This window comes from Battus philenor, unplaced genomic scaffold (assembly GCF_028537555.1).
Source record: "Battus philenor isolate CCGP_79_NKW_IND1 unplaced genomic scaffold, ilBatPhil1.0.hap1 SCAF_10, whole genome shotgun sequence".
NCBI lineage: Eukaryota > Metazoa > Arthropoda > Insecta > Lepidoptera > Papilionidae > Battus > Battus philenor.
The window spans coordinates 13,763,062-13,790,960 of record NW_027181662.1 but is presented as its reverse complement, the minus strand read 5'-3'; the positions used below and the strand labels follow the sequence as shown (position 1 = coordinate 13,790,960).

General features: G+C 32.7%; 3 protein-coding genes across 3 annotated transcripts; 1 reads left to right on the top strand and 2 right to left on the bottom strand.

Annotated features, from left to right (window-relative positions):
- Nucleotides 1–116: 116 nt before the first annotated feature.
- LOC137923636 (tRNA (guanine(10)-N2)-methyltransferase homolog) lies at nucleotides 117–10,253 on the bottom strand. The gene is made up of 9 exons (XM_068766859.1): nucleotides 10,088–10,253; nucleotides 9,618–10,007; nucleotides 7,881–8,015; nucleotides 6,748–6,937; nucleotides 4,860–4,933; nucleotides 3,414–3,552; nucleotides 2,615–2,813; nucleotides 1,298–1,468; nucleotides 117–555 (listed from the first exon to the last, which is right to left on the bottom strand). Exons 1-9 carry the CDS (start codon nucleotides 10,142–10,144, stop codon nucleotides 438–440), a joined length of 1,473 nt encoding a protein of 490 aa, XP_068622960.1. The 5' UTR covers nucleotides 10,145–10,253; the 3' UTR covers nucleotides 117–437.
- Nucleotides 10,254–11,535: 1,282 nt separating this feature from the next.
- LOC137923588 (esterase AGAP003155) lies at nucleotides 11,536–14,874 on the bottom strand. The gene is made up of 4 exons (XM_068766808.1): nucleotides 14,491–14,874; nucleotides 13,424–13,621; nucleotides 12,693–12,833; nucleotides 11,536–11,810 (listed from the first exon to the last, which is right to left on the bottom strand). The coding sequence occupies exons 1-4, from the start codon at nucleotides 14,714–14,716 to the stop codon at nucleotides 11,638–11,640; spliced, it is 738 nt and encodes a 245-aa protein (XP_068622909.1). The 5' UTR covers nucleotides 14,717–14,874; the 3' UTR covers nucleotides 11,536–11,637.
- A 277-nt stretch (nucleotides 14,875–15,151) lies between these two features.
- Nucleotides 15,152–27,101, top strand: Mcm3 (minichromosome maintenance 3). Its single transcript, XM_068766628.1, has 14 exons — nucleotides 15,152–15,314; nucleotides 15,387–15,664; nucleotides 17,204–17,378; nucleotides 18,134–18,372; nucleotides 19,308–19,547; nucleotides 20,813–20,977; nucleotides 21,185–21,383; nucleotides 22,233–22,381; nucleotides 23,257–23,347; nucleotides 23,979–24,194; nucleotides 24,287–24,427; nucleotides 24,678–24,788; nucleotides 25,193–25,332; nucleotides 26,250–27,101. Exons 1-14 carry the CDS (start codon nucleotides 15,243–15,245, stop codon nucleotides 26,449–26,451), a joined length of 2,418 nt encoding a protein of 805 aa, XP_068622729.1. The 5' UTR covers nucleotides 15,152–15,242; the 3' UTR covers nucleotides 26,452–27,101.
- The last annotated feature ends 798 nt before the right edge of the window (nucleotides 27,102–27,899 follow it).

Below are 27,899 nucleotides of genomic sequence, written 5' to 3'. Positions count from 1 at the left end.
ATGTATGTATGTATTGATTATGATTAAACTAAGTTTTTAAAACGTGTCATTGGCTGGCAGTTAATTAGGTTATATTGGTTGCAAATTTTCAACCTAACTATTAACACAAAGCTATCATATCAAACTCACTACATATTAAATATATACCTTTCTTGACAGAATATAACTATAGCAGTGTTCAAATCACAGCACACGTTTAACGGTATCAGTGCGACACTAACGCCCTCATCTATAAGCGAAATCTCCACTACTTTTTCAAAGATTACCCTACATTTCTATTAATTATTTACAAGAGTACCCTCACTCAACCACATCATTTTACATGATAACCACTTATTTTACGAGGTACTCTAGTTTACATACAAAAATGTAATTTCGTAAATGACACATGAATGATTATTAAAATAAAAAATGTATTCTTCAGTGATTTATTTGCACTACGTTCTCCGATTTCTATCGGAGGCAGCTCTTGCTGCGGCGTTGGCTAAAATCTCCGCGGCCTTTTTCTCTTTTCTCTCCTTTCGTGTTATATCACCAAGGGTGAAATATTTTTCTCTGTAACAAACATTAATATTACTGTATGTAACAAACGTTAATTGTACCGTAGTCGTGTCCTCATGGGCTTCTCATATAGATTCCCAATACCGGTTGGAAGTGGCGTCTGTTCATCTTGTGGGTATGTATGTCACAATATATATTTTTAATCTGTTTAGAAAGTTCACCCGATATTAACTGTTACAACCTACCAATAACAAAATGGTGCAACACAAATTTTAAAAATCCAAACCAAATAAAAAAATCTTACATGCACATGCCCACTCAACCAGAGAAAAATCTCATACAAGAGCCTATCTATTAATATTCACTCAGGATAATGCATAGAAATATATGAGAATTATACAGGGTGTTTGATTACATATATAAAAGCTCTGAAGGGGTGAAAGTATAGCTCATTTGGCAGCAAATATCTTAAAAGTTTAACACTTATTTTCCATCACTCTGTATAAAGTGAAGTCACTCTGAAATATGTTTTTTTTTATTAGAATGCGACAGGCCAATAAGTTCAGTACAATGTTTACCAGGACAGACAGATATCAATAAATATGATAATGATAATCATATGAAGTAATATTTTGTAAACCCTTTTTCTTACTGTATTATCATTATGTTATTTATTATTTCTGACTGTACCATACTTCATTTAACAAAGCCTTTACACCTATATGCAATTACTTTGAATATCCTATGAAACTATATAGCACAACATGATCAATATTAAATGGTCTTCAGAACAAACCTGAAGTTATGGGCGGCTGCGTTTGGATCTACTGGCATGTTTGGCACTTCATCGTGTATCTTCTCGTAAGTGAGGAGTCGTCTGGCAGTCAGCTTCGAAAGAATTTGCTCAGAGTTGCCCACCAATCGCAGACATGGATGGCAGGGTAATTGATCCTCTTTGTACTCGCCTCTGAAAGATAATTGCTTCATACTAGGTTTCGAAAGGAAACAAGTCCTTATATATATTTTCTTGTGGGGCTTCCGTGTGATATTTTTAATGTTACCAACAAAACAGGGCCAACCAAAAAAACAGGGTTGATTGTGGGCTCTTTGAAGTTGAAGGAATAGTGGATCTTGGAAAACGCTTGTTAAAGACCGCATTCAACCGGTATTATTTAAAATCCAAAGAGCTGGCTTACGTCCAGCAGGGGACATCTCATTGCCAAAAATCATAATGATGAAGATATATGCTAATTTATACACGTATACTTTATTGCACGTTTACGACTGCAAGTGCGGAAGTGGCTATATATTGGTCCTTTTTTTACTTAGGATGGACTTCCGCAAAATAACGCCTGATTCCATTAAATAATTACGACGAACTTAACGTCGAAGACATTTTCTGCCAGTTTGGGCGGTGCAAAGATAAATTAATAAAGTTAGGTGAAACTAGTTAATATCATAAAACACGAAAAATAAAATACAAAATAATTCAAATTTAAATGAATAGTGATCATATATAAACACCTTATATAAATGTACTAGTGCCTACTAAATAATATTATACATAAATATACCAAAATATATATAAAGAAACTAGTTTCTTTAATAATCCTATTTTGTATTGTGCGGCGCTTATTTAATGTCGGTAAAGCAGCCGCTGTTTAACCTTGACACTATAGATGGCGCTGTTAATAATTGTGTTATGATAGCGTCCATTGCGGTCGCTGGTCAGTAAAGCAGTTGGTATATTTGATATATATTGGTTGAGATGTCAGTGATGATTTAAAATATTGCAGAATAAACTTTAAATGTTTTGAGATAGGTTAATGGTGTAAAACATTGTGTGTGCTTATTATTACCTACCGACGGTGTTTTAAGTTTTTAAAATAAACCTCTGTTTTCAGAACAACGCATAACTGTTTATTTGAAACATATACCTACATAATCTAGAAAAATTGTCTATATATATTTGATTTTTGACTTTTCGGAGGGCGATATTTTCAAAATTATGACGTCTAACCTCAAATTGCATTGTAAATCTTTTCCGCAGCGTATCCAGAAAACCTTACATGAAATAGTTAATATATTGATATACGTGTCATGTAATATTTACCTGACCAATGGATACCAGCAAACCAAACGTCTTCCCATCTCCAAGTGCTTAGCGGCGAAGTTCAAGAGGTCACTGTAAATGTGAGGAAGTCCGTACTCCACTTTAGCGGGAATATGATTAACTAGATGTTCATCTGAGAGAATATAATTATCTCTTTCTATCCCAATCTTCTCCGTTGACTCACGTACGCCATACGGCGCTAAAATATTTTGTATAAAATTAATCTAATATTAATTATTAAAAAATTGTTATTTTTTAAAAGCAATATATAAATTGACGTGTCAATATTTTTAGTATCCAGTTTTATTCAATTGTGTGTGTATGTATAACCTATTTATAATTGGTAAGTGTTTTGAATTACAGATTTATACAAAAATGGAATTTAAAAATAGAACAGATAACAAAACACTTATTTATTTACTGACAATACCGAAGAAACAGAGGTATTAGTAATTTATTTGTTCTGTTAATTTGCAAAAAAAACGGAAGTATTACTAAATTATTTGTTCGTTTAATTAGCAAACGATATCCTTGTAAAAAATATATTATTATATTTCATAAAGGATACTATGCAATAGATGGCCAGATCACATATCTTTTACAAACAAACCAATAGGCTGTTTCGCGCCTCCTCCAGTCATTTATATTTTGAATTTAAATATGGAATATATGATATAAACATAAAAAAAAATTTCAAACATTTTCTTTTTACCCTTATGTTCATTTGTGTTTAAGCCTAGAATAGTGAATTTAAAAATAAAAACAAAGCATATTAGTCGAAATATTTGTAGAAACTTACGGTCAGTAATAATGGCGTCGAATCTAAGGCTGTCCTTCCACATTGGCAACGAGAAGTCACTCACCAGGACGTCCAGGAAACGTGACTCTATTTTGTACTGAACCATATTGCCTCTTATGCTCTCTTGTTGTGTGCGCTCCTGTGTGACAAATCGGAAGGAATCCAAACTATATTTTTATGTTATTTTTTAATTAAATGTTACAGTATACAGAACACAAGTTATTTCTTCACACACCCACACATACACACAGTGGCGTACCTAGAACTTTTGCCGCCCGGGGCGATCTCCAGTTTGCCGCCCTTTCTATTATATGTCAATCAAATAGTGGTTTTTGATTTAAAAAAATATTGATATATCACTTCAAAGTAATCATATAAACTTTTCAAAAGAAATGACATTTATAAACTCACATCAAAAAATTTTAGTTAGGAAAAATTGCCGAACAAAGTCGTAAAGATCCTTTTAGGAATTCAACGAATTTTGATAATACAATAAAATATAATTATTATATTGTTCTTGAATTAGAATCCAAAATTTACACTAAAATGCATTTACGAGTACATACAACGAGGAATAATATTCGAAATCATAAAGTTAATCATAATTTATATAAATCAAATATTAAACTTATAATAATCATTTATTATTCAAGAAAGAAAATAAATTTGAAATGAAAAAGTTGCTTTTTACAACTATAAGTAAATATAAAAAATGCCGCCCCAAGGTAAGTGCCGCCCGGTGCGGACCGCACCCACCGCCCCCCCCTAGGTACGCCACTGCATACACACTTGTGTGTATGTATGAGTGCGCGCGCGTGCGTGTCTCGACGACAAAATTAAGTTCGACTCAGGACCGATGATTATTGCTATCTTTGGAAGAGAACTGTGTCTTGCAGGACTTTAAGTAGCAAAGGACAAGGGATCCTTCGTGCGCCTCGATTGCTACAAACTAATATATTGCCAATATATATATATATATACGCCACTTACGACGTGATGTAGCTCCTACAGTTTTAGCTACTCTATATGTGTATATATATATATATGTATGTATATATATATATATATGTATGTATATGTATAGTAGTTAAAACTGTAAGAGCATCATTACGTCGTCAGCGGCGTATCAAAATTGGGGAATTCTACAAGTCAAGATCATTCTTGATTTACATCGAGCGAAAGAGAGCGCTCTACAATCCGTCTCGACTTGTGATTGGCTGACGATCTTTATTTGTTGAATATTGTTTTCATAGTTTTAAATCGGTATAAATATGGACTAAGCTTGATAAATATACACACTTCTACTTTGGACTTCGTGATGGTATTACCTCCAAAACCAACCGGCCCTAGAAAGAATCCCACAAAACCAATCGCAAAATTACGGAATGGCTAATTATGCGTGCGTATGCATTAACCTTAAAACAAATATAATACATACATTGTTACCTTTTGTCCGACTCTCGTTGGGCGGGTCCTTGCGTGGAGCATCATATAGTCGATGTCGGAGCCCCACACGTGCGCTAGAAAGGGACAACGAATATATACAAAATTGGTTTATCAGGATCTAATCCAACTCGGCTAGGCAGATTACGAAATTACGAAACATCTCGAATATTCCTCAGTATCTTAACGTCTACGGCCAAAGTGTTTTACATATGACATACGGCGGTGAAATGTGGTTTCTCGTGACATCTGTGGACTATCGGAATGACATGTTGACATGAAAGGGGACAGGTCAAAAAGCGCACAAAACAGAACTCTTGGGCTTCAAGGTTTTATATTGAAGACCACAGACCAGCAAGTGTAGAAGGACGTGCATCGTCAAGATGGACAAACACTTGCAGGCCCCTTCTTATTGGTCCTGTTGAATGTTTATGATGGTAACATATGTGCTCAAGATCTCCCGAGAGGTTCAGACCTCGACTCTGTCACTTTTCCATGTTCCGTTAGGACAAAGAGAAATAAAGACAGAAAATCTAGCAGTGGGTCATTCTAGAATGATTAGTGATGGCGACAATGACTCACTTTAGATTGACTGCAGATTACTTTGTATCTGTTTGTATGTTTGTCTTTGTGTCTGTCTGAACCTCCATCACAACCTATCTCGTACCATAAAATCGTACAATTAAACATGAAAAATGAAGAATTACAATTCCCCTAAGCAACGTACTCGTATATCTAGAATAATTTTGACTTTAGTTCGAATCCCATATACCAGGGGTGGCCAAACTGCGGTTCGAGCCACATGCGCCTCTTTATTTTTGGCTCCGATTATTTGTCGAATTATTTCTATTTTTAAATTTATATAACCTACGTCAGCTCCTAGGAAATCGAAACAAATTACTGTTGTGAATAATTATTTTCCCGCCATAAAATTAGCGAAAGCCAAACATCGATCATAATTAACTAACCGGCATCTTAAGTACTCGTATTATTAGGAGTGCTGTCATATACGTGCGCCATTGTATCTAACTTCAATACACATATTTTATACTTATGTCATATAATTTCAATAAATATAATATTTGTAAATAAAATAATCTTTTTTGTTTTCTCAATGCGTATTAAATTGCGGCTGGAGAATTTTAAATTTCGAACAATAGCAGTCAAGTCAAGCAGTTTGGACTCCTCTGGCCGATACACTTAAATACACACAAACAAGCTTGAGACAAACACATTAGGCCAGTATTTTTCAACCTTTAATGTGTCATGCGCCATTTTAGCCTTTCTAAACTATATTAAAGTGAAAGGGTTAAACTCGTGTCGAATCTACTTAGGAATTGAAGGTGTGAGGGCCCCAGGTTGGGAAACACTACTTTAACGTATAAATAAATATTAATAGCGTATATGGCAACACAATTTTAAACTCCTTATTTTTAATTCTCTATAGAGTACATTTGTATTTATAACTTAATTACTTCATTCTTTAAGGAAAAAGACGTTGACCGTTGGAACACAGTTAATTAGTACCACAGTCTACAACATACTATAATTATATATTCTGTAATATTTAATAGATAACAAATACTACTGTTAACAGATATTATCTATTAAGCTCACTCGGTTTTAGGCACTAATCGGTGTAACATTACTCCTGAGGATGCCCCGTGGAAGGGTGAAATATGTGTTGAGTGATTTAAAGGTGGTAATTGTGTAATTCGCATTGTTTGCCGCATGCGCATTGATCAGCGGGCTGGCGGGCGGTGCATTTTATTGCACGACTACTGCTACATAGCGGAAGTAGCTGTATATTAGTCCTTTTCTTACTAAGGATGGACCTCCGCAAAGTAACCCCTGAATCCATTAGATGTATATTATCTGTATATATTTTTACCGCCAAAATGTCCTGCAGCAACTAGCAAGGATCCTGAACCAACAAATGGGTCAAGTATGATGTCGCCCGGAGTCACTTGTGCCTGGTTTGCCATGATCAGAGATAACTGTGCGTCCATGCTGGTGTTGCCAATGAACTGTCGCTTTTTCAACGAATGATGCTGTATCAGGTCACGCTGCCCATCAGCAATCTGAGTACATCAAACCTTTGTTAAAATTAAACCTGATTCAATATCTCGTTAATCATTAATAATTGCCAATTTCCAATTATTAATGATTTGGATATCATCTATTGATTTTTGTTTTTCATTAAAAGCTTTGTTAAAATATTAAAAGTAAATGTCGGTGTACTGTTTATCATATTCAAATGTCCCATAAATCAACGTCAATCTTTTGTCAGGTATTTTTCGAAAATGTTGCCATTTCAAAAAGCAAATAGATTTTATGAAAACTAATATTTTTCTGTTACTACGATTACAAGTCTCCTATTTTTTTTTTTCCAAATTTTTGTCACTCTATTACAGTTACTAACTTTTTTTCTATACACAGATAATATACTTTGTTTGATTTTGAAACATAATAGCACTTTTTCGTGAACTGTTAATTTTTGAAAAAACAATTTCTTGCTAAATTCATCAACTTCATCATAGGAGATAAACGCTCTGCTCGCCCTCAGCAACTTTCCGTGACTTAAACTATGTCATCGGTCCGCCTATTTAGGGGCCTACCTACGCCAGGTCTACTGGCTCAAGGTTGCCACACGAAAACATTTCATTCTTATTATAATATCATTATATTATTCATTTTTGGATATGGTACGAACCATATATTAATTGCAAATATACAGTACAATTGTAAGAAAGCAGAGCCCTTGTATAATCTCCTATATAAGATACTTAAAGATATTTTTTGGGTAATAATATATAGTAGCAGATGATAAGGAACTATTTTCCATCATGTCTATGTGCTCACAAACAAATATAGTCTTCCATCTCACCTGCCAATTATCAAATCCTTTTATAAGTGTTTCAAATAAAGCTAACATCAAAATTAACATACAGAAAATATGAATTCGAATATCTTATCACTGTTTGTAAAGGTAAAAAATAATTATGGTTGGTATTAAACACATACCCATCTCCCAAAAAATAGATCATAAGGTTGTTCGGGCACATTATTGGGATCAACTCCATAAAATTCAAGGTAACACAATGTTATATCTGGATTCTTCAACTTCACAGCTCCCTCTAGAGGAAGATAACTGAAGTTCTGCAATAGGTTTATTTATTAATAATGTGATACTTTATTCAAGGTTACACATCTCTTCTACATTACATTTTAATTTTTATCTCCACAGATATCTTAGTACCACAAGATAAGATATATACTTGTTATTACTTTAACATAGTATGTTATTATATTATATATATCATCAGGCTATGTAAATGTCATAGATATAAAGAAACTATTTTTTTATATTTTTCAAAGGTAAATTTAGTTACAATGATACAGGGGGTATTAAACCAGTGTAGTGGAGTAAGGTTGACATTTTGTTAGTTACTCTACCACTTAGTAGTTACCATTACTCAATTGTTGACTTGGGATTCCCCATTACCACTTCTGACACAGTTGCTCCATGCAGTTAGATCCACCACAACATTTATGGTTAATGATATATGCCCATAACCAATTAATCTTTTTGTATGGATTTATGATTGGAAATGCAAATTTAAAACTTAGGTATAAAACATGTTAATTACATAAATAACAAAAATTTCTTTATCAACAAAATACTGCATGTAATGGTAGTTATTTTGTGTCATAATTAATTAAATGAAATAATAATTGCTACTTGTTTAAGATTAACATTTGAATGTAATTCTTAAAACCTTGGTCAAATGTTATGAACTCAATGTTGCATAAAATGCTTTGTTGTTGTTTCTTTTTCTTCTATTAAAGATTTTTAAGTAATAACTAAATGAATATATCCTATTCTATAACCATGCCTTAAATATTAAAATATGCTGAAGCAAAATTTTTAGTAAACAATGAATGTCTACAACTATGCAATAACCTGTAAAGCTAAGTCCTTTCGCATCTTAGTATCCAGTGATAAAAAGGAACATATGACAATGTAAAGACATCTTTAAAGTAACAAAAACAACAATTAATGGTCAGAAAATTGTACATTAGTGTAGTTTTAATAATTTATTGGTTAAAAAGAAAAAAACCAAATGCTTAGAGTTCACTTGTCAATAAAAATGCAATCAATGTACAACTAATTAATGCGGTAATAAGGTAAGTTAATACTAGTTCTTCTTGGTCTAACTTTAGACACAAAACTTGGGGGGACCAAAAAGTAATGTCACTTCCTGCTATCTAGTATAAAAATTTTCAATGCTGGAGCGGTAAAAATCAATTGGATTTTCTGTAAAATATATTGACAGAAACAACATTACTTTCCCCTCCCTGTAATACAATAAGTCTCTCTCATCTATGTTATTAATCAAATCTCTGTTCAGTAAAACTTGAAATTAGAAAATCCATCAACTGACAGATATAAGCATGGCGTGATTAGTGTATTTTTGTTGTTTTCACAGCTTTATGTCCATCGGTTTAATTGGTTACTTTTCTAGAGTAATATTGCTAAAGGTAATACAATTATTTTATTACAGAAGTGCTAGTCATGTGTGAATGTGAGCTGTGCAACAGGCAAGGGTGTGATTAAAAAATAAATAACTTAGTCATGCACTAACAGACTGCCCAAAACCCAGCCAAGCAAATCATAGCACTCTTTAATATGACTGGCCATTAAAAGTAGGTCCAGTACTCCTTGCCTGTCAATTTGGAGCTGGCATTTAAAAAAATTACCTCAATTTTTCCAACTTTTTCTTTCATTGTGAAATGCTTACAAAAAGTTTCTACAACCACTTTGAATGATTTGTTAGAATTACAGCAGGCTTCGATTAGCTCACCGGGACAAACATGGGAACAACTATTGCTACTGTCATTTGGTTCTAGTGATGATACCCATTTACCGGAGGTGTTATTAATTGCTTTCTTCAAATTCTCATGTAATTGAACTTCTGTTTTTGCATGAGACCATAACTCAATACAGTTTTTAATAAGAACAGATCTGGATGCGATTTTTCTTATGTGTTCTTCTGTAGGCAGTTCTACAATCCAATATGGTTTGTTTACACATGGTTTTTCAATATATTGTATGGGAATGTTCAACATAGAGATAATGCTTTGCATCTCCTATAACATAAATTTAACATTATTATTAGATTTCGAAACAGTGAATTATAGTTTAATTTAATATTTTTGTCGTAACTTACAGCATGCCGAAAGTCAATATGTTCGTGAGCGAACCACAATAAATAACGTCGCCACATTATACTAAAATAAATAAATATTCAAATATCATAACTTTCTTTGTTATTCCTTTTATTTATATTATTCTGTTAATACATTTATAAAGCATTTACTTATACAATAACAATATAACCTCATTAACAATTGACAAGTAGTCAAAATTGACACTTAAGAATGCAATAGGTCATACCCGAAAGTGGCTGTATGTTTTCAGTTAACTCTAACTATACCGTCATATTACAGAAAAAAAAATTAAAATTATCGGTTCAAATCTTGCAATAATAATAAACGGCGATAACTGTTGTCAAAATCAACATTATTTTAAAGAAAAGTCATACCGGTAATTGGCGGTATAATTTTAACTAAAAACAGCCGTATTCCATGTAGAAATAAATTATTATACAAATCTTACATACACTGTTATCATGCAATAACAACCAAAAATTTTAATACTATATATAATAAGGTAATTATTAATGAATATTGACAATACCAATTCATACATTATTTTTATGTATCCTTAATGCTAATAATAATTTAAATGCTAATAATAATAAAACTTATTGGATATTCTTCAGTTTTGACGTAACAAGGAAGCGTATGTTACATAGATTTACAAGGAAATCGAATAAATCGATATTTCCAAGGCCTGTCGTGAGTCAGAGACAAGGGGCTTCACAGTCAATTTGGTGTTTTGGAATGTTCAATATAGCATTTATGGGCGAGAAAGTCGATATGAACTTTTCAAATTTATCTATTGGTAATTCATTAAAGACTTTTTTATAGTTTCTTTAGACAACAAAATTATTTCATAAAAATTGAACGAAATTATTTCACAAACATTTCAATATCGGTTTATATGACAGAAAATAATTGTTGCGACTAATGAGACAACAATTGCATTTGATTATTAAGAAATTATAACGTGTACATAGCGTAATCATGTAAACGATTAAACTAACTTCATATCTATGGTTTTTACTACAACTAAATTAATTACATTAATCATATTACTGGGCCTTATTACACAATATTGATTTAGTTTTTATAGCAGATAATAGCAATGCTTTTGACATATATTGGTAAAAATGATTTATTAAGATATTGTTGTCGTCTTTTCAGCCCCTTGACGCATACTACAAGGGCGGAGGCCTTTCCCAAAGATATAAATAGCGGGGTTTATACCGCAAATGTCACAATTTAACACTGATGGTCATTTTCTGGAAACTCGTTTATGAGCAGTTGCACTTATATAACTGATGCGCATTGTGTGAATTGTATAAAATTTATACCCCCGGATATCGAACCCGCGACCTACTATTGCAAGTACCGTTGCTCATAATAGAATATATGATTTATTTATAGATTAAAGGGTTACATACAAAATTAATAAAATAAAAGTAATGTAACTACAATTTATTATACATAGTTTTTACAGGTAAGTTTCAGTACAAAAATACTAAAACAATTTTTACTAATTCATTTTAGTTCAGTTAGGATAACTGTTAACTGGCTATGAATCTTTTCCATCCCCATTTTTACCCTTCTCAATAATATCTTGATATCTTTCGTGCAAGAAATCAAGATAGGCATCCTTGATTGAACCAGAACATGCAACATAATGTCCTCCTGAATGTTCTGCCACAACTGGTTTGTTGAATAAGTTTATCAAAGATTCACTCATTTCTAAAACAAGAAACCAACACATTAAACATTAAAAGGGAGACAAATTATAATAACAATACAATACATTGAGAAAAAAAATATCCTGGCCATGTATTGTCTTTTTAAGTTTGATGGCTAGTTATAAATACAGCAGACAGCTTATTTCTGTTTAATACACAAACTAAACAAGAGACATAAACTGCCTGAACTGATAAATGGTGTAGTAAACATCCAATGCCCTGTTCGTGAAAAACATCTCAGGATACAATATGATAGCGTTAGTTCTAACTTGGACTTAAATCTCTGATTACTAGAATTCTAGCTTAGACTAATATAGTCCCAAAACCGTCTCAAGGAAATAGACCATATTTATAATATACCATATTTATAAATAATATGCACCAGTTTCAAGATTTACTATAAGAATTTTGTACATGTTTCTCTTAACATTTGTCAATCAAATCAATATCATAGCTATGTTTTATGTTTTCACTACTAATTTAATACTATTTAGCTTTAATTTTTTTCTTAAATTTATGTTATAAAATAGTTTGCCTTAATAAAAGTTGCTCAGCAATCAGGAGCTAAGATTTTTGGTAACCTATGCATCTATTTGATAAGCTCAGTTCAGGAAAAATAGTTGTCAACTCTAGATCGTTAATCATAAACATTACTTTGGTGATTTTTATTCCAGAGCTAATTATAAACTGATCTCAGTCACGGAGTGAAGCGAAATATTTGATTTTAAAAATGTAACAAATTTCAATGAAGATATTTATGGATATATACATATTTCTATAATTTATGTCCACATGTGGTTTATAATTTAAAATCAAGTATATCAAATCATCTAAATTACTTTGTCAGGTAATTATAAATAACAAATGTATATTAAAAACACACCTTTAGGTATTATTGAATCACTTTCTCCGTAAACATGTAGTGACGGCAAATTGATATCTTCATCATAAAAACCTTTGTGAACTAAGCTACCTGAACGAAATCCCGACGCAAATATTGCAAATTGAAAGGTGTAAGGTAGATCTGCAAAAATAATGATATACATATGTTATAAATTCACATTATCAATTATTGTTTAATTTAAAGTTTAAGGCATATAGAAATATCATAATTAGTTTAATTAAAAATAAAAGTGCATTAACCAAAAACAAGTAATGAGAATGTCTATAACTACTATTCTATGAGAACATATAAGAACATGCCATCAATCAGTGTCCCTTAAATCAATGTCAAGCCAATATATTAGATCACAATGGAGGTCAAAATAAGATCGTGTTTTTAAAATTATGCCTTTCAAAAAAGTAAATGAGTTTTATGTACAGAGTATTGTTTTACACGCACATTTTTATTAGCACTACAAATCATTACTTTTATTACTCTCATCATTACTATTAAAAAAAAATTATCATGTTACTTCCAAGTTTCTGTAAAAAATAGATGTACTATTTTGCTGTGATTTTAAGAGACTATTTTTTAAAAAATTTCCTTCTTTTGTACCTAAAAAAACAACATGTTTTATAATTTTGTTGGATTATCTTCACTTTAACACTATTACAGCTCGACATTGATTTATGGGACATATGTACACAAAACAAAATAATCAAAAACCTTACATCCTTTCTGCTGCATAGCAGCTAGTATACCAACTAGGCAAGCTCCTTGCGAAAAACCCATGAAACCATCAAATGGTCCATTCTCCTTTACCACAGTTTCAATCAACTGAAGAGTGTCCTCAAATCCTATAGCTGGTCCACCCAAACATTTACCACTAAATGAATTGTCTTCAGCATTGAACCACCACGATCTGCTATCTAAAACAATATGTATCTCTTAATGTATATAAGCCTAAAACAGTTTACACTGTTTCTGAGCTTAATATTAAGAACTACTGTTTTGATCATAACATGGAAGCATCAAGTCTGCATAAAGAGATATTTCTCCACTGTTAAAAGCCCTAGGCTATTCTATAAAGGTTAACATCACAAATTAAACAAGTCTTTTGTTGTGTTGTTTATTCTTAGGTAAAGCCAAGGATAGGATTGCTGTTGGGGTTGTAATGATTCTAGCAATGGCTCCCGGATTTATGTACTTAATTATGCCTCCTTACAATTGTTACTGTTTGACAATAATAAAATGAAACACAAAATAGTTAATTATACAATAGGTTAAGCAAACACAAAAGAAAATTCAAATATACTGACCAGTCTCCCCTGGTCAGATTCTCAAAAATGCAGTGAGATAATAGTAAAATTCTAACATTACAATGCAAATATTTATAAAGAATGTAAGAAGTTTGTATGTATAGGTTTATTTGAGGCAATCACAAAAATCACAACAGTAAGTAGTACAACTTTGCAGAAGGATATTCCAGTAATGTGTGTTACAATGCAGATGGTCGAGCAAGTTCTGACTTTTCTTGACTTTTTGAATAATTACTACTATGATATAATCCTCACGATACTAAATTTTCTCTAATAAGACAATTGGTTACTAAAAAAAATTAATTTTATAACGATTTTTACACAGAACCTTTTCCTTGGGGTTGAAAGGTTGTCGAGTGGCGATCAAGATGTGGTAGACATGTACTAGGTGTAACTAATCAGAGTCGAAGGAGGCCTATGCCTTGCAGCGTCTATCGGCTGACATGATGATGGTGATGATTTATAAATAATCAAATTACCTTCGTCGCTTTCGTCTTCATTTACTACTTTGTGGGGTGCAGAAAAAAAGGTTAATTGAACATACTTTGACACCGCTTTTCTAAAAGAACCTATTTTTGCTCTGAAAACTGCACCATTCTGTCGATACCCGTGAAAAGCCAGAACTTTTAACTTTGGCCTATCCTTGTCTTTTATGTGTTTATCATTTCGCGGTGGAGATGCGACTGTAGAATTAGGTTCCGTCATTATGCCGTATTTATTACTCGTTAGCCATTTAGTTTGTCGAGCAAATTTACATACACTGTGTAAGATAATGACGGTTAATTCTGTAGACTAAAACAGGATACTTTTATATAAAATTATAACTTAATTAAATAATTTTTGTACTAATCAAATTATCTGTCTGTTAAAATGCATACACGATGTTTACTGTGACAGATGACAGCGTAGTCCTATACCAATATGTTATTTACAAATATTCCCAAAGTATATTATAAATTTTTATTAGAAATTTTTGAACAATGTGAAATATCAGATAATAATATAACATGTAGATTACATATTTATACTGATTTTAAATTTATTATTAATAATCTCTAAGCAGCATATATTTAATCGTTAATCGACATTATCTGTAACTAAGCCATGTGCGATAGTAAGCAACGGCTGTCAAAGTCACCCAAATAGTTTTTCGCGCCATAATTTTTGACGCTCATCTTGTGGTAAAGTTTAGTTTGTTGTTGAGTTAAATAGTGTTTATTGTTTAGCCGCAATGGAGGAAAGCGATTTTGATCAGCGTCTCAGAGATTTGCAAAGAGAATATTTGGAATTTCTTGACGATGAAGTAATTATTTGTTATAATGTCAGGTTTTCATTCATTTGTAATTCTCTTTTAAATGGCCGTTAATATTTTCAGGAAGACCAAGGCATGTATATGGAAAGGGTTAAGCAAATGATTACAGAAAAATCAAAACGTCTTGTTGTAAATATAAATGATCTAAGAAGAAAAAATTCAGCTCGTGCTAAAAATATATTAGAAAATGCATTTGAAGAGCAAATCGCATTTCAAAAGGCTCTTAAAGAATACGTATCTTCCATCGATCCAACATATGCTAAAGAACAAGAAGAGTTCTTTGTGGCTTTTTCTGGCAGTTTTGGAACTAAACATGTTACACCAAGAAGTTTAACATCCCGGTATGTGATAATCCTTATACATTTTTAATTTCGAATCATTATTATAATTGAATGATTTAGAAATAGTAATCGCAAATTAGTTTAAATAATTAAACTATAAGCATGTCAAATAGTTTATTATCAATTAATTCACTTTGATTTTGTTTAATCATTGTCAAAAGCTTTTTGCTATTTTGACATTACATGTTAAAGCATCATGTAAATGCTTCTCCAGACTTAAGGATGAGTCTGGAGGGCTCCCTGTCTATGCTAGGTTCCTTCAGGGCTTCCCCTTTATATTAACAACGCTTGATATTTTCAAGCCTTTGTTTGGACCTAAATTTTAAGTCCCAGATCTAGCATGCAGGATTATGGTCTTTGTCGAAACACATGTCTATGTTTTCCTGAAATGAAAAATGTCTTCCATCACTCGGAATATAAATGTGTTAATGAATACTACAGGTATTATAATGAAATTAATAAGGATCTAACAATCAAGATTAAGCATAAAACATTTCTTATCCAAAAAATAGAAAAAAAGGAGAATTGTTATTCCTACACAGGCTTAACATCAGATTTTAATAAAAATATAATATAATTTAATGGATTGTCTGTTAATGTGTCCTATTATAGGACAATAAGACATTCCACAAATGTGATTATCTTGTTTATTTTCAAGCAATGTGTAATGTTAATGGGGTTCATATTCTTTCATTCAAATACTAAATTGTATAAGAATGAACTAGCTCTCACTCTTTCATGTAACTAAGTCTATGTTACGATAAAAGCTAATTTAAATTTGAGGTTTTTTATATGATGGATTTCAGTCGGACATCACAGCCATGCTCCAACTTGTTAAACAATAAATGTTTTGGTGATTTCTATTGAAAAGTAAAGGAACTGAAATTAACATTTATTATATGTTACATGATTATATTTTGTATGTTTAAGTCAAAAATATTCTCCGAATCAATATTCAAACAATTTACAAAATTAAAAGTAATTAAAACACAGAAATTAAAAGTTAAGTTTTAGATAATCTATATTATTTCTCATAGGTCATTTGCAATGCAGTTAAAAGCAATATGTAGTTTAATAAATTTCATTTAAAAAACACATATATTAATCATAAATCTAGTTAGATTTGTATAATATTTCTATAGACCAAAAAATTCTTATCTGTCAAGAATATGTTATTGGAGATTATATAAATGTGAGTATATTTTTTCTCAAAGTACCCACAAATAATCTTTTACTATAGAATGAAATTATTGAGAGCGCATTAAAGTTCTTTCTTACACATTTAGTTCTTTCCCTATGCATTCTATGTAAAATTCAATTTTTGTTTGTGTTATTAATATAATATTAAGCAAGAAAGTTACATTTTAATTACAATTTCAACTAGCTTTGTTTACAAAAAAAAATTGAATTTGCATCTTTATATATCAACATCATCACCATATCAACTGTTAGATGCAAAATGCAGGGAAAGGGCTCCCCCAAATGTCACCACAATGACTAATACATGTATTTAGCATTAAATTTTTTAATCATTTACAGGTATCTAGGAAACTTGATATGTGTGGAGGGAATAGTAACTAGAGTTTCATTAGTGCGACCAAAAGTAGTGAGAAGTGTGCATTACTGTCCAGCCACAAAGAAGGTCATGGAACGCAAATATACAGATCTGACATCCTTTGAGGCCTTCCCCACATCTGCAATATATCCAACCAGGGTAATAACATTAAAATTAAAAAAAATATGTGTTAATGTAACATATAAATTAGCTGTGCCTGCGACTTTGTCTACTTCAAATTCTACAAAAAAAAAATTGTTTATTTTTTTTTTGTTTTAATTTTTTTAAATAAAAATAGGCTACGTTATTTCTTATTACATCAGCTATGTGCCAGTATATATTGAATCAAAATCGGTCCAACTATTTCAAAGATTAGCCGGAACAAAGAGACGGATAATAATTTAAAAATATATATGCCATGTACATATTCATATGCAAGTAGTAAAAAGTGGTTATTTTAATATAATTATTATTAATGTCTGTTTATGCTCTTTAATTTTATTTTTTTGTATAGATTTATGCAATGTACTTAATAACAAAGACACTGAGGTTCTTATTACATCGTAAGATATTTGTTTTAAAGATATTTTAGGATATAATATGTCTTTAAAACAAATTATTTAAATAAGAAATGTCTAAAAGCAATAGTTGAAAAAATGGTTTAATGAATGATTTTTTTTTTAATTACTTGAATTGCCTCTTTTCGATGTCAAATTTGTGAAACCTACCATCTCATAAGATATAAATCTATGTTTTATGTATGCGTAGCAGCTTTGTTATGATGCACTTTAATCTACAGATTTTTTCAATCACAATGTTATGGGTGGTTTTCATATCCTTTCTGCATTTTGTACAATCCCCAGTAATGTATATTTTTTTAAGTTTCCTTCAGTATTATCTCTTGTAAATTTCAGGATGATGATGGCAATCCTTTGGAAACTGAATATGGTCTATCCAGGTACAAGGATCATCAAACACTTACAGTTCAAGAAATGCCAGAAAGGGCACCTGCTGGACAGCTGCCACGGAGCGTCGATGTGGTTTGTGATGATGACCTTGTGGATAAATGCAAGCCGGGAGACAGAGTGCAAGTTGTTGGGAACTATAGGTGCTTGCCATCAAAACAAGGAAGCTTTACTGCTGGTACATTTAGGTAATTTAATAATAATTTCTACAATATTATTGTACTTAAATATTTTTATTTAAAATATAATTCGTCTTCATCGTCATGACAGCTAATAGATGCCGACGGCAAGGCATAAGCTTTTCTCAAAGACTGTCTTGATGGCCAGTCCAGCGCTGGATTTTAATTTCTGCAGCTTGGACTAAGGCATTTATTTACATATACCCGGGGTGGCCAAACTGCGGCTCGCAAGGCACATGCAGCTCTTTGAACGATTATTTTTGGCTCCGATTGATTGTCGAATTGTTTCAATATTTAAATTTATATTACCTATCTCAGCTCCTGGGATATTGAAACAAATTATAAGTGTGAAATACAAATGATAATCAACTAACCAGCCTCTTGAGTGTTATTAAGAGTGCAGTCATATACATGTGCAATTATATCTAATATTAATACACACATTTTGTTCTTTTCTCCAAATAATTTCAATAAAAATTATTATTGTAAAAAAAAAACATCCTTTTGCGTGTTTTAAATGCATATTCAATTGCGGCTCACAAAAAATGTCAAATTACGAAAAATGGCTAGCACTGTCAAAGAGCTTGTCCACCCCTGATATACATTATTATATAATTATTTTTTACCTTTTTACATTTAACTAAACTTAGATTCTGTGTTTATGTTACTAAAGGATGACAGATAATACTCAGGGCGTTAAGTCTGCCCATATTTATTTGGTATCATGTTTTTATAAAAATAAAAGTAATTTTTCCTTAACGTATTGGCACTGATTGGAAAATAAAAACCAACAAATATGTTTTATATTGATATATTGAATTTCTTTTGGTTTTGTTTTGATTGCACATATACATTCTGTTAGTGAATTTCAAATCAACACATTTAAACAAAAAGTTAATTACTCTATAAAGATGTGATATTTAGTATGCTATAAATGTTCACAGGACAATCCTAATAGCAAATAACATAACACAAATCAATAAAGATGCAAATCTGAACATAACTATTGAAGACATTAAACTGTGCAAGCGTCTTGCTAAACGGACCAACACGGACATGTTTGAAATGCTCAGCAAGTCACTGGCTCCATCTATTCATGGTCATGACTATATAAAGAAGGCCATACTGTGTCTGCTGTTGGGCGGAATGGAGAAGATCTTGCCTAATGGCACTAGACTTAGAGGGTGAGTATTTCTAAATGCTTTTCTAGTATTTTTAAGCATATAACTTAGTGATATTACCTATTAGGGGGACCGGAAAGTAATGTCGCATTCTTAAGTTAAATTCATACAACTACATTTTTAACAAGTTTTTATTTCTAATTAACTATTTATTCACTTTCGTTATCAACAACCTTTTGCCATCTAGTATACAAATGTTTAATGCCGGAGCGGCAGAAATCAATTGGTTTTTCTGTAAAATATGTTGACAGAAACATTACTTTCCGGTCCCTCTGATATATAAATTACACCTATGTACAGACACATCATATTATCTTTGGAACCGTAAAGCTTAGAGACTTAAAATTTGGTAGGAATATTCTTTTCATCAAGTAAAGTTCAAGTAAATATACATTTTACGAAATACCACCCATAAGTGGGTTAAGGGGTGTTGATTAAAAAAATGCATATTTACAAATTATACATATAAAAGCTCTTGTACATATAAAATGTGTCCAAATTTTTGTCTTGATATGTTATGCATAACCAATAATGGATTTTATGTGAAATTACACCCACAACAGCAGCGTGGGAAACACAAAGTGGACAGAAGACTGATGGTTGCTAATACTCTTTTCCTTCAATTCTGTGGGTAGAAAATGTTGAAGAGTCGGCTATAATATTGTATTTCATAAAAAAAAAACCTGGACACAATATGACCGTTAAAAATTTGACAAGTAGGAACCGGAGTTGCTAATCTACAACAACTTAAATTGTTACAATCACATACATAGTAATTACTTGTGTGTTACGAACAGGTATCTTCCCTAGGTTCTATCTCCAAATTACAAAAAAAAACTATTAAGGGCAGGAGGTAGTAAATATAATAGTGATTTGGAACTGTAATGACTAATCAAATGAATGACAATACTCATGCTTCTAAATTCTAGTTTCTATTGACATAAACCTCTTAGATTATTTTTATCTAATTTTCATAAATAAACTGTCAATGCTTTGCATTCCCGAGCCAAGGCTCTGCTTACGAAATTTATTAAAAAAACAAAGGGGGTAAACGGATTTCTCTTTCGCACAGCTACCGGTTTCTCGCACGACTCTGCGAGCGCTGATTGGCTAAGATTTTATTGTTGGGTCTAGTTTGGGTACTCTACTACACTTGTGGGATAAATTTTATGCAAATCGCAATCCAATTTTATTATATATATGAAGATGTGCCACTACAAACACACTGTAAAAATTTTTTAAAGTAAGTTTTTTTTTGGCATCTGTAGTGACATCAACATACTTCTGATCGGAGACCCATCGGTGGCGAAGTCCCAACTCCTACGTTACGTGTTGCTGACAGCACCGCGGGCGGTCACCACGACAGGGAGAGGATCATCCGGCGTCGGTTTAACTGCAGCAGTCACCACTGATCCAGAAACTGGTGATAGAAGGTTATAACAATTTGATTTTTTCCCCTTAAGATATATAATTTTTTTTGTTTGTGATTGGTCAGGGTTACTATTTGTACAGGGTGATTGATTATAGGTATTAAGGATTTGAACGGTATTTATATGCATAGCTTATTTGTCAGCAAATATCTTTTACACCCATCACCATATATATAAGCACTCAAGTATATATGTATGTTCCATTCACAGATTGGAGGCTGGTGCTATGGTACTAGCAGACCGTGGGGTGGTGTGTATCGATGAGTTCGACAAGATGTCGGACATCGACCGAACCGCCATACACGAGGTGATGGAACAGGGTAGAGTTACCATCGCCAAAGCCGGGGTACACGCTGCCCTGAACGCTCGCTGCTCCGTACTTGCTGCTGCCAACCCTGTTTATGGAAGGGTGAGTTTATATTTAACCCTAAAATATCTATTAAAATTTTTAGATTTATTTATTTTTCTAATTATAATGTAATAGTTAATATTAATTAGAATAAAAAAAATAGAGAATGTTTTATTTAATTTTAATATATGTGGTAAATTGCATACTTCAGTTACATATTGACTAAATAGACTTTTGGATTAGTTGAGTTTAGATACTCGCCTACATGAAAGGAAGGAGAATGAATGGTGGGAGATATAGAATGTTACTGACAGCTCCCTTCTCTGTACATCGTGCTATAGAAGTGTTTTTTTTAAAGCGTATATTTTTTTGACATTTTTGTAATGAAATTACTGTTAAAATGTAATAATTTTGATTGTTAATTAATCAAAAACCATGAATAAACCAATTTTAATAGACATTACATATTTTAAATAAATGTAACATATATATTATTTACGAGAGAGGCCTGTGTACAACAATGGATATATTACAGTTAAAATGTTATTGATGACATACCGTCATGTTAGGGGGTGAGAAGCCAGGTTCAGTTCTTGGGGTTGACGACCTGTACGTATCAGTTCCTGGAGGTCTGCAATGCATTAACGTTAAATTTTACCTATCAATATTGTTAATGGTCATACAAATGCTGCTTTGGGAGCCTGTTTGAGAAATATCCTAATGTTCGTTCTTGACAAACTCTTGGCAAGTCTTTAGCTTCGATCACCACACTTGGTTCTTTTTTCTATAATGCAATAAACCCATCATCGATACAATGAACCCATAGAATGCTGAAGTAATGCCTATATATTAGTATAACATATAATTTATCTAACGACAAGTTCTATTAAGTTTTTTTTTTACTTTCAGTATGACCAGTATAAAACACCAATGGAGAATATTGGGTTACAAGACTCCCTGCTCTCACGTTTCGACCTGCTGTTTGTGATGCTGGACATTGCGGATGCCGACCACGACAACCTCATCTCCGAGCACGTGCTTAGAATGCATAGATACAGGTATTCTGTCTTTCCTTTAAACCTTTTTTCAGTAACTATGCTCAAAGACAATCACAGGTGTCCGCCAAAGATTTTCAATAAGACCAGTTGGAAGCGCCCTACATCCAGAATTTATCGACAACCTTAACAAGGACATCTGTCTACCTTATGGGTGGATGCCCTATGATATGCTTGCCAGTCCATGGTCTCCACTTCAAAATCTTGAGACCACAGCAGCCATCAGTTCTCTGTAATACGTGGTTTGTCCACTGCTTTTTCAAACCAAATTCACTGAGCTATAATTGTTACTTTTATTCTTCTATCACCTTCAGACTATTATTTTCTCTATGGCTCATAGAGTGTCTACTTAGCAATAATTGTTATCAAAAAGATTAAAAGATATAAATTTAAATATATAAAGATTTTTTAAATTCGTGTTTTTTGTCTAATACTCTTTGGTCTAAATTTTATATAATAATTAAACTTCAAGGTTTCCTTAATAAGTAAGTAAATTTGGCTTGGGTCAGTCCACTGGGGACACTCGTATACTTAGCTTCCCATTAAAGACGCCCAAGGAGTTCTTTTTCATGTTGAAATATATATACATATATATGTAAACAGTAAATTAAAAGTTGCCAAATAAATAATGGTTCTATTGTGTTTCTCTATAAGTAACAGAACATTAAAAATTTACTATACACAACTTTATAGAAAGAAACATTATAACACACCAATCAAAAATAAAGAAGAAAAGAGGATAGTGGTCGCACATAAAAGAAAACATCTGGCTTACAACTTTAGACACCAAAATAGCTCTTAATTTTAAAATATTTTCATTGGCTCTGTGTGCTTAAAAATAACAATGTTTAAATAATAAAATATTACATTTCATTTAGAAATCCAAAAGAGCAAGACGGTGAGGTATTGCCGATGGGCTCGACAGTGGAGATGCTTTCGACTGAGAATCCTGACAATGAAGAAGTTGAAGTAAGTTTATTGTAGAACCTTACATTAGCGCTTCTAGTGCCGAGAAAACAAAACATAAGCGCTGCCACCATTAGTTAAGTTGGCTGGTTCTCTTTCCCTCTTCATATCTGCAAACATGGAATATAATATGGAATAGATATATATTTTTGCTCAATGGCATAATTTATTCCGAGGTCAATGCTATTATTGTAATGTCTGTATTATTATATTGTTTCAGTACTTAGACCTCCTCTGCTGAACAAATGATATATATATATATATAAAGATATTGATTTCTCAAATTCAATAACCATAATTTAATTTATAATTATAATTCCCAATAATCTTATTTTATGTATATAAATTTGGCTATGGTCCTTATCACTTCGAATTGCCGAAACTAAACTTCATGTCAGCAGTGCCGGCATTCAGATTGCAAAGGGTTAAGATTTCCTGCCGCCATTTTATGTGTACATCTTACAGTGCTGGTCCAAGATCTCCATTCCATTGTTTGACGTTTCACGTATGTCCAAAAGAACCAGTTGGAAGTGGTTCTCATCTAGTTCATTTTACGTTACAAGGTGGTCTCCCCATGTTATGGTTGGACTCTAGAACCTTAATTCTTATTTATTATGAAATTCATCAATTCCAGGAGTCAAACGAGTCTATGTACGAGAAGTATGATCCTTTGCTCCATGGTAATCTGCGCAGCAAGAAGGAAAAGATCCTGAGCACTAAGTTTATGCGCAAGTATATTCACATAGCGCGCCTTATCAAGCCAAAGCTGACGCAGGAGGCCTGCGACACGATCGCTGATGAATATGCTCGTCTCCGGAACCAGGACATGATGGAGAGTGACATCGCCAGGGTAAGTCTTTGAAAATTAAATTGTTCTACTTTGTATAATAGAAGACCTTTAATAAATTGTAATTTGTTAAATATTTTATTTTATGTTCATAGACTCAACCAGTGACAGCGAGGTCTTTGGAGACGTTGATACGTCTATCAACAGCGCACGCAAAGTGCCGGCTTAGCTTCCAGGTCACGCAAGACGACGCCCTCGCCGCCATAGAACTACTACATTACGCATACTTCAAAAAGGTATCGCACATTAATATGTCAACATTTATACAAACCTATATATACACAATCTATATTCTGCCTTGTAACTATGAATAATAAACTAACAGTGTAAATCTTATATATTCAATTTAATATAATTTTTTATAAATGGAGAAAAGGTAGAGAAAATCCTGTTATAATTTAAACATTTAGAACTAAAACACTTTTGCAAAATCATGATGTTTAAATTAAAATTTATATGTCGTTTACTATATGTAATCTGTTGCAGGTATTGATAAAGGAGAAGCGCCGCAAAAGGCGTGCCTCCTCCGAGGACGAGGGCGCAGCACCCGAGGCCGAACGAACCAAGCAGCCACGTGCTAAGAGGACACGAACAACTGTAAGTTACATATTCTCCAAAATATCTTGTTTATGTCTAGTGTCTTAAGATGATGATCTAAAACTAATTAGTAATACGGTATTGAAACATGATCACTCACTTGGAGACACATTGGCAAGGCCATGGAGAGATACAGTTAGGAATGAGGAGATTCGTAGACGATAGTAAACCAATGACATAGTCCAGTAGATTGGTAAGCTGCAGTAACAGAGGACAGGCCATGTAATGCAGAACAGATGGCTGCTGTGGCCAGAAGTTCTGGAGTCCAGGCAACTCACAAAAACAACCCACATGGTGGACAGATGACTGTCTAACCTTATTAAGATATTTTTTCTTTCCAATAATATACATACAGTAAAATAAATCAACAAATAAGTGATAAAAATCATTATTAAAATTTTCAGGAAAAAGGTGCTGGAGACGATCCATATGATTTCTCATCAGACGAGGAAACTGAACCAATAGTCCGCGCCGCGCACTCTACGCAACCTGAATCCTCGCAACGAACCACCAGGTCCACCCCCTCGACAATTGAAGCAAATAGGTACTTACATATTTCTTACAATATTTGTCAAGTTATTGGCCTTTCGGAGTCTAATAATAAATAAATAAATGCACTGTATTCAGAGTTATCATATTATTTATATTTGTTTAATGTCTCATCTGAAATGGCAGTGGGTTAGGCACTCCACCAGCAACCACCGGCCCCCTTTAGGTAGACCAAAAACATGATAAAGCTCGCGGGAAATCGCTGGATGCGGGCAACACAATACCGGTTAAAGGAATCATGTCTTATTGTTTGTCTGAAGTGGCAGAGAGCAGAGCATACTATTCCAGCAGGGCCTAAAAGTTCTCGTGTGAAACCACGAACCGGTAGATGTGGCGTTGGTAGGCCCCCCCACTAGATGGACTAATGATTAGTCACTAGATGTGGACAGCGATATTTGGTCATCAATGTGAACTTGGAGGAGACCTATGCCTTGCAGTGGGCGTATGTTAATCTATCACAGTCTAGCATAGAAAATAAATAAATGAGACATTTCTAAGTGGCCTCTTTATTTATATATTTAATGTTTTAATAGTAAACAATAACTACTTACAAAAGTATTTTTTCATTGCGAAACTTGTAACATTGTGATTATATTGTCATTGTAATGCTTCAGTTGCATTACCATTTTTTTTTTTGTACAAGACAGTTCTTATTGAGAAAAAAGTCGGATGAAAAACCGCTGTCTCGAACTGTCAAAGTTGACGTTAACGTAAATCTAAAGCAAAAAGTGGCGTGGTAGGATCTACTTGCTACGTGCATCATTTTGTTTTGATTGCAATCAAATATGAACTCTGCTTGAACTGTCACTCAAAACGCGTTTAGCAGTCCCATTTTAAAAAGAAGATGGCTATTATAAGATTTGATAAACATAAGCTTACCTGCCAACTTTATAATTTATATATTGTTTCCAGGTTGTCTCAATTCAAGTCAGCTTTGCAACAATTATTCCGCGAGGAACGTACCAACTCGTTGGCGTTGGAAAGAATCACCGGCTACGTGAACGAAAAGTATTCTCACCAGATCTTCGAGTCCGGAGAAGTCCAGGCTGCACTGGAACGGATGACCCAGGACAACCAGGTCATGATGGCAGATGATATAGTGTTTCTTATCTGATTTAGTGAACTGTTTACTGTCAAACAAAATGGACGTGAATTTCTTTTTGTTAAGTGAACTTCATTATTGAACTACCTACAGGTTACCAACCTTACAAAGACTACCACAACATTTGCAAGAATAAAAATCATTTGTCCCCTTTTATACGTGATAACCCTCGACATTTAGATCTGCTGCAGCTTCTATGAAAGCTACAGAACCAACGGAGTGGTATCGCCCCATGAAAAATTTACCTGGGGAAGCAGTACTGTCTCCAAGAATAACTATATGTCTCGTGGGGCGGTACCGCCCCTGTTGGGAACCCACTATTTCAATATCAAAATTCTTCAGGAGATACCAATCGTATTATTTTGGCAAAGTTTTTGAGTGTATATGATTATTTTTTGTATTTAAAACTATTTAAATCGTTAATATAAGTTACACATTTAAAACAGAAATTAGACTATTATAATCACATTTTTCTTTACAAATAATATCATAGTATATATATATATATATATATATAATCAGTTTTTAGGAATATTGTTTTTTTGTATTTAATATGTGATTATTAGATGTTTTGACTAGAATTATTAATTAATTCCTGTCATTAACTCTATACATTTTAGTTACAAGTACATGTGGTACTCGTTGGCACTTCTAAATTTAAATTCTCTACAACTATCTATATGCTACATAAATATATTAAAAGATAGTATTCCTTATTTTATTCCAAACTTTAGTTCTAACCAAATCCAATCAATATTATGGAAAACAATTGTTTATGTTATATTTGATTCATAATGATATTTATTACTAAAATCGTCAAAAAACTTTAAATAAGATACTTCTTTATACGTGTTAATCACACACATATATATAGACCTCCAAGAGACTTCCAATATTATTTGTATATCTATAGCTAGAAATCATGGAGGCGTCTTAAATTAATCAAAAATAGGCGAATTATCAAGAGGAGCTATTTCCATACTCTTCATATTGATATCAGCGGTTCATTTTTCATCTCACTCGCACAATGTATCTAGTTGTCTGTCTCACTCACACATTCCCATCTCGGGAGAAAAAACAACTTAACGTGATCGAGTTAATTTTATTTTTTTTTAAATTAAGTAGTACTGATCAATAATAAATGTATTTTGATAAATTATATCTATTATTAAACATAAATCCTTTGAAAGCATTTGATATGTTAGTAACATGTCGCAACGATTTTCCGAGACTACTGGCTTTATATAGTCTGACCATACTTTTGTATAAATCTTGCATAAGCTCAGTCTTATTCGAGCGTCACCTTAGCCCATATCGAGGGCAAACTGAATTCCCTGCAAGTTATTCGGAACCGTTTCGTCAGAAAAGCAACCGAAGCGTAGCTATACAAGAGAAACATCGACATTAAACCTCCCAGTTACATTGGAGTATTTCGGAGGAGCGTCAATAAGATATTTCGA